The sequence below is a fragment of the Lycium barbarum genome, chromosome 7 (assembly GCF_019175385.1).
Source record: "Lycium barbarum isolate Lr01 chromosome 7, ASM1917538v2, whole genome shotgun sequence".
Lineage (NCBI taxonomy): Eukaryota > Viridiplantae > Streptophyta > Magnoliopsida > Solanales > Solanaceae > Lycium > Lycium barbarum.
In genome coordinates this window covers 28,407,276-28,415,217 of record NC_083343.1, presented here as the reverse complement: position 1 = coordinate 28,415,217, position 7,942 = coordinate 28,407,276, and the positions used below count along the sequence as shown (strand labels likewise).

At 38.6% G+C, this 7,942-nt stretch overlaps 1 protein-coding gene across 1 annotated transcript; it reads right to left on the bottom strand.

Moving 5' to 3' along the window:
- Positions 1-461: 461 nt before the first annotated feature.
- LOC132603345 (suppressor of mec-8 and unc-52 protein homolog 2) lies at positions 462-7,319 on the bottom strand. Its single transcript, XM_060316366.1, has 11 exons — positions 7,167-7,319; positions 6,930-7,070; positions 4,920-4,969; positions 4,108-4,222; positions 3,663-3,711; positions 3,474-3,563; positions 2,820-2,888; positions 2,608-2,731; positions 1,690-2,027; positions 1,101-1,475; positions 462-828 (listed from the first exon to the last, which is right to left on the bottom strand). Exons 1-11 carry the CDS (start codon positions 7,217-7,219, stop codon positions 559-561), a joined length of 1,674 nt encoding a protein of 557 aa, XP_060172349.1. The 5' UTR covers positions 7,220-7,319; the 3' UTR covers positions 462-558.
- Between the last annotated feature and the right edge of the window lie 623 nt (positions 7,320-7,942).

Genomic DNA, 7,942 nt, shown 5'->3' with positions numbered 1-7,942 from the left:
ATATATATATATATATATATGAGTTACGAGTCAATTTATGTGTTATTTTATACGGGATAGAAAATAAACTAACTAATACATGAATCACCGGAGCATAACTAGTTCCGACGTAACTTTAACCAGCAATCAAACGAATTGCTATTCAAAGCTTAGCCTTCATTAAGGGATCGTTTGGTTTGCAAACAAAATATACGAGAATTGTAACGTTGGAATAATAATAAAACTATTTAGTGAATATACTTTTTTTTTCTAAAATCTCCAGGGAAGTTGGTCATTGTTGGCATGTACAAGTTCTCCAGGTTCTGAAGTAAAAACGCAAAATTAGATTTCAGCATTTGTTCATTTTAAAAGAACAAGAAGCTCCATACCGCAGCAACCCGTGATAAAAGATTTACCAGATGGAGTAGCTTCTTAACATCAAGAGATAATTTGGACATGGTGAAGGGAAATCGAGACAGCTATTTTCTGAACATGAGTACCATTTCAAATTCAAGATATTGAACACCAAGTGTGGAAGAAGATAAGTCAAAAATAATAAAAGATCACAGTTTTCTCTGTTCATACACGCATCTTCTTTCCCGGTTGTATTTCACCGTCCTCGAGCATTTCCCCTTTTTCCTTCTCTGCCTTCTTTCTGGTGAGTATTTTGTTTATCTTATGCAGCTCATTGGTAAGCTTCTGGTCTTTGTTTTGTTTCCTCGTCTTCCTACCATCCTGCATCTTCACTCCAAACTGGAATGCAGCTTTGGGCATTGCTTCCTTCTGCTCATTGTACGTTGCCCACTCCTCTTCTGTCTCAAAGTCCCATCGATGGAGCCGACCCTTTGCCTGTAGAAAAATATTCTTATATCAAATACTATGCATCACAACATGGCTCTGACTGATAACACCAGATCAGAGAAATCTTGCAGTTGATTTCTCCGATAAGTATTATTCATCAAGTATAATTATAAGAAATGCAAACTATTTTTAGTCTTGTGAGGCAATTAATGTTTCCCTAGCACAGCATGTAGGTTAAAAAGAACAGGAACAGGGGTAAACCAAGGCATGGCATGTGCAAAAGTGGACTTAATCTTCAGCAAGAACAGAATATCACTTACGCGTCCACCCATGTCCATTTTTGACAAATCAGCTTCATCATCACTGTCAACAATCTCACGATTATACTCTTGGTAACCAGGATAGCACTCTGAATAGCTTTCAGAAATAAAGTTTGGATCCTTCTCCCTGGCATCTCTCTCTCTCAGTTGTAGAAGCCTCTGATCATCCCTCTTGAATACGGACCCTAGCCCTCTATCCTTTTCTTCTTGAGTCATAATGTTTGGATCCTGAAGAACGTTAACACCGGCTTGCATATCATAATTCTGCTGGAGATATTGCTCAGGGTAAGCCAGCTGCTCAGAATACTGATAATCTTGCCACTCCGGTGGGTAAACACCAGCTAGCGCTTGTGCTTGCACTGCATCATATCCATTCTGGGCAGAGCAAACATATTCAACAATCAAAAGATGAATATCAGTTGCAATACAGTAAAAATTCATGCTTGACAAATATGATAAGGACATCCAACTTCAGCCGTTCTCCGGAGAAATGTAGGACAACGAATGAAGTAGGCAAATTTTGTCATAAATTATTAAGCTTTTTTAACAGGAATGGTGTAATCTGCCTTAAGACTCAAAACTGACTCACCGCATGTTGCCAATCCTGAGAAGGCTCAGATGGAGGTACTGGACCATAGGCAGGTTCACTGAAATATGAGGTCCTCTCTTTGTTTCGAGGAGATTCTTCCATGTCCTCCGATACAGGGCTTTGACCCATATCTACAGAAGGAATGGAGTAGTCAACGCCTTCCCCTATGAAGATATCTTCTTCTTCAGGTCTAGCAACAGCAGGTCCCTGATTCTCTCTTCTTTCTGAATGGTTCTTTTTAGGAAGTTGTGCAGATGGAGGCACAGTTTCTTTATTGTTTTGGCTCTTTGGCGCATCCGACTTAGATACTTCGTCATAACGGGACATAACTTCCTTCCCTGCACAATTAAAAACTAGTGTCAGAACTCAAAACAAGGGAACTAGAAGCGCAGCCCCTTATCAATGAAGAGGCAAAAGGAAAAACCCAGCTCTTTATTAATGAATAGGAGTCAAAATAGATCCAAAAGCCCAAAGGAAAGTAAAAAGAAGCAAAATAAAGTTTGCACTGGAAACACACAATAAGAATCCAGAGAACCAAAATACTTTTGATTAGTCTCCATGGCAATACAGTATAAATTACATATTACCTTTATATCTAGTCATCAACTACCTCCAGACCCCTCATGACATTTCCTGTACGTTTCACCCCGTGCCCCCCGTATCAAAGAAGAATAAATCCCACATTCTATCCCGCCTACAAACATTCTACTTCCTTACAGGAAACCAGGCCTAAATTAGCTTCCGTAAGCAAGAACATTAATAGGTATACCAAGAGCATGCAGCGGCACCAATCAGAAATTAGAGAAAAGGTTTCCATAAAATAAACTGGATATATAAGATTCTACATCACATTCAGACTCTGAGTAATTACTTTCAGAAAATACAAGTAAAAGTTTAGAAGGCATGAACGCTAAGCACCTTTGCCATCTTTTTCCTTCTTCTTCTTCTTGAGAACTTTTCCTGATGATCCAAGGCGGAGATAGGACATGATTTTAGCTATTCGGTCTAGAACAGAACCATCAACACTCACTGTAACCATTTCCTGGAGAACATAGGTGAGGTAACCCAGTTAGACGGAAATTTCAGGAAGAAATTGCCTGACAGTAGTGGAACATGGGGGAAAAAAATACCTCAAGGACCGGACAGTCAGCTTTGCTTCTGTGTAGAGTGGTAGGAATATCATTGGAGTATCCACTCTCCTGCCATACCCACATCAACCAACGTGTGAAGAAAAAAAGAGACCATGAAAGAAAACATACTCACAGTAAACGGAAGTGAACAAAATCGTTCACATCTTTTTCACCATGCAGATGACACATCAGATCACCAAGTGTTTATTATTAAAATAATGCTACTCCGACAACACGCTTTCCCCCTTCTCCCCAGAAAAAAGAAAGGCTTCAGAATATACTTAACAAGGACAACACTATTCATCACGGCCATACAAGATAAGCTCTAATTTCCCCTCGGTATTTTCCCTTCTTTTAGTTGGAAGTGTGGTGGGGTAAGATAGAAGCTGTATGGATACAATGATTGGCCCCTCGGGAACATCAACAGCTAACTGCAGTTATGCAAAACAAAAACTATGATTTGATACAGAAAGTAGAAGCTTCTCAGCAACCCACCACAGTCCACAAATACAAATTTCTTTTACTATTACATCTTACGTCTATGAGCACTATAAAAAAATCAACCAATGGTCTGTAAAACAAATTCCTTTTCAGGCAAGTAGAAGCCTTAAAATCATTAACATAGAGGAGAGGAAGTATAAAAGGAAAACATACCATATTAAAAATAAAAGCCATCCGCCCGGGAAGAAACATTTCATTGGTCTTTATAACAGTCTGAGGCTTGATTATCCATTGGTACACTGACTGCAATGCGAAGCTTGCTAGTCACTCTATTGAAACATAATAACACCACGCAACAAATATAGATACTTGAGACTGAAACAATTGAAGGAGCTAATGCACCTTGGCAGTTGCAGTGCGGAATGACACTTGATGATCTTCCTTTGAACCTCTATTAGCAAAAGAGATGAAATAGAATAATTAGAAGAACAATTATCCAGCACCATTGCTTCTTAGACATGGTGTTTAAAAGAACAATTCACTATACATGCTCATTACTTCGTAAATACACAAAAAGATGTTAGCAGAATCACACACAAAACTCGGATAGTGGCCATAAGTCAAGGGTAATCAATGGAATATCTATAGGAGCATCTACAAAAGAACCCCCTATCTGAAGCTACTGTGGTAAGCCTGGAAGCTAAATATGGATCAACTTTATTAGATGAAAATTACATCAACGATTCCAGAAAAGTTGAAAGACTCTTGGAGTGTCAGTTACTTATGCCTTGGCTTTGAAGTCAAGGAGTCATGCATCCAGTTAAGCAATAAAGTAACCGGTACTTACCTAGGTTTTCCTTCAAACTCATCTCCACCATCTGGCTTCTTATCTATTTCACTTCTCACTTTGTGAAGTAAAGCATAATCTAACCCTTTAACCAAATGTGTGTGTTCCACATCACCTGATACACGATCAGCCAAAAAAATGATTAGTTACCTCAAGAAAACAGCTAAATCAAAATATAACATATATCAAGAAAGCTAGTGAACTGAAATTAGCTACTCATTTGGGCATACAAGGGGCTATAATTTTAAAACAATTTTCTTCGACAACCACAAGTGAAGCTGTATTCCTTAAAATTAGCCATTCTATAATCTCTTTTCTCTTCAACTCCAAATGCAAGCTGGAAAGTAGAAATACTCTATGGATGTATTGTTATGCTAGAAAATGTTTTCTTGAAAAATAAGTAGGTTTCTTACTTATTTTATAGTGTTTTGGTAAGCAAGCAAAAAACATTATCCCAAGGGCATTAATATGTAATCTAGCAAAACACTATGGAGGTGGGATGGGGTTGGGAGTGGGGGTTCAGAGGTGGCAAGGGCGGGGGGGGGGGGGGGGGGGGGGGGGGGGGGCGTTGGGGGGTGGGGAGGAGACAATGAACTTGGAATTTCACTTATGAAACTTGTTTTCCCGACTTCCATTAGGGAAGTCATTTTGCTCAATTTTAAGGAACTTGCTTTCCTAGAGAAAATGTTTTCCAAAACATTTTGACCAATCAAACATAAGATTTTGGAAAACATTTTCTGGAAAATATTCTCCTCCATACCTAACACAACCTATGTTCTGCAAAGAAACATCAATTAGCAGAGCCGACTAACCTCCAAGATACTTGCTCTTCTCAATAGACAATTTCTGAGCATCAGCAGACCTGTGAACACATAAGTTGAAAACAAGAAATTTAGAACAAAATTACACCTTCTGGTCCACTTTATAGACAGCTCCTGAAGGCAAGCCCGGAAGCAACTGTACAAGTTACTACTTTGGTGACCTAGGTCACAAATTCAAGGCATAGAAACTGCCTCTTTGCAAAAAGCGAGGACAAGGGCAAGGTTGTGAACCATAAGCCCACTCTCCCCCCTAACCTGCACTAGCCCAGGAGCAATTCGTAGCCCCCTATATAGATAGTTCTAGGCCTGTGCACGAATCGGTTCGGTTCGGTTCGGTTTTGGCCATCATCGAGTTGAAATTTCGAATTTCGACTTTCTAAAATTCTGAACCAAACTCGATTCATTCTAGGTTCAATTTGATTCATTTTTTATTATTTCGGTTCGGTTACACAAATCGATTTGTTCGGTTTATTCGAAATTTAAACAAGCAACTATTTCATTTCAGTTTTAGAGTAAACATAACAAAAAATAATGAGATCCTAAACTTGCAGCCTTATAACCAAGACATTAACCAAGAAAAAACCATAAACTTGCAAGCATAATAGCATATAAATAGCAAAACAAGAGCTTGACAACTTGTGCAAGCATACAAATCTGCCAACACCACATTACATATACCAAATTAGTCATATTAGTCACTAGTGGCATATAAATTCGGTTTGTTCGGATCGGTTCGGTTGATAATTGAAGCAAACCGTATCTGAACCGTTAAACCGTAATATTTTACAATTGCATTTGTAAATCGAAATCGAATTGTATTATCCAAATTAAATTATCCGAATTGTTTCGAATCGGTTCGGAAATTCGGATTGAACCGATTTGTGCACAGGCCTAGATAGTTCTCCCTATAGCGGATGGACGAAAAAAGAAAATACAAAAAAGAGAGGAAAAAGGGTAGAGGGTTAGTAAGTAGTCGAGAGTTGTCTAGTTTTCCTTATCAGTATTCTTAGCATTACTCACATACTATCTTGTTCTTCGATTCTATTATTACCTGTTGTTTCCTTTGCTTCGGTTATGGTACTATGTGTTGTTGCTACTGTTCTTTTCTCCATTATGGGTGTGTTTGGTATGACGGAAAATGTTTCCTTATTTTTCCTTGTTTGGTTGCGCTAAATATCTTGGAAAATGTTTTCCTTAAAATTTTTGGGAATTTTCCAGATCAATAAAAACAAACCAATGCATTCCTACACCACTTCCACCTACCCCCACCTCCCACCCCGCCTAACCCCCACAGCCCCACCACAAGAAGTTGCACTCCGAATTCAAAAATCTTATAGTGTTCTACTTTGAATATATGCAAATGCTTTTAAAATGATATTTTTCAACTTGCGTTCCAAACACAAGAAAATGAGTAGGAAACACACTTATTTTCCTAAAAAACATTTTCCTTCATACTGAACACACCCTACATCTACTGTATTTTCCTTTCCATACTTGATTTTATTATGGTTTACCTGTACCTTCACAAAGTCAGGGTAAGGTCTGCATACATCCTACCCTCCTCAGACCCCACTTATGACTTGCATACATCCTACCCTCCCCAGACCCCACTTATGACTGCATACATCCTACCCTCCCCAGACCCCACTTATGACTGCATACATCCTACCCTCCCCAGACCCCACTTATGAGATTACACTGAGTATATTGTTGTTGTTGCCTAGTCAGTATGGCTTCTTTACTACTGTATTTTCCTTTCCCTGCTTGATTTTATTATGCTTTACTTGAGTCGAGCCTCCCCCACGCACAAAGGCAGGTAAGACTGTGTACACACCACCTTCCCTAGACCTCACTTGTGTGGGATTACAAGGCGGGGAATTGAACCCTCACTAACAAGGTGAAAGTTCAGGCAGACAACCAACTGGGCTATTAACATTCCCCTTACATTGGGTATGTTGTTGTAAAAAAGAGAGTTAAAAGAAGGGTGTTGAGATAACTTACAGAAGATCAACATTGCCAGGAGGAGCAACAGCATGAAAAGCGCCTAATTCAGTGGGTTCATAATCTGGATTTTGATCTTCTCTTCTTTCTTTTGCTCTGTCTCTATACTTGGGTAGCTCCGGTTCCTCAGCCTTCTCTTCTCTGTAACAAACAATTACCAATTTACGCAGCTATTAAAATTTCAATTTAGATTTTTACACAACAACATAAAATAGAAGAAATGAAAAAGGAACGAACTTGTTGCGACGAACTATCTTTTCCTTGTGATTTCGCTTGTTGGAGGAAGACATGGTTGTTGAGAGCTTATTCCCCAAATTCAATTCAAGATTAGGGTCAAGCGATGAAGGTGCCTCTATATTGATGGAGTTTCGAAAAGACAAAAACAACCTTCCGCTTTTTATATTACTACTATATATGGGCAAACTTGGGACTAGTCCTCACAAGAATTTCCAAAAAAAATTTAAACTTTTTAATTAATTACTTTTAGGTTCTAATTTTATTTATTTAAGTCAAATTTTATTTTTATTTTTTTTGTTTTTAAGGTCTACTTTTCAAGCAAAGCAAAAGTCTAAATTGAAGTTCCTGAAGTCTAGTTTCCAATGCAGCAAATCGTTCGTCGATAGGATATCGGAGTAGAGAGTTATGAACGTTACAAGTTAGGCCGCCAGAGCAAAAAATTACCTTGCGCGGACGCGACCCTAGGGCCGCGAACGCGAAGAGTAACCCTGAGAAACCCTTCACGAACGCGACCCAAGCTCGCGAACGCAAAGGGAAAATTTAAGTCGGTTTCCACCGACTTTAACACACTATATAAGGGTTAAAACCCTCATTTTTCTATTCTAATAAGGATAAGGTATGAATCTCTCTTTATTAACATTGATTTAGGAATATTTACGAGAATAAAAGTTATAGTTTGTTGTGTTGATGTTTTTGGCTTATGGATTGAGGTTTGAAGAAAGTTTTGGAGGGAATTGTGCATATTTGTCATGTAAGATCTTGATGATATTGTTGTT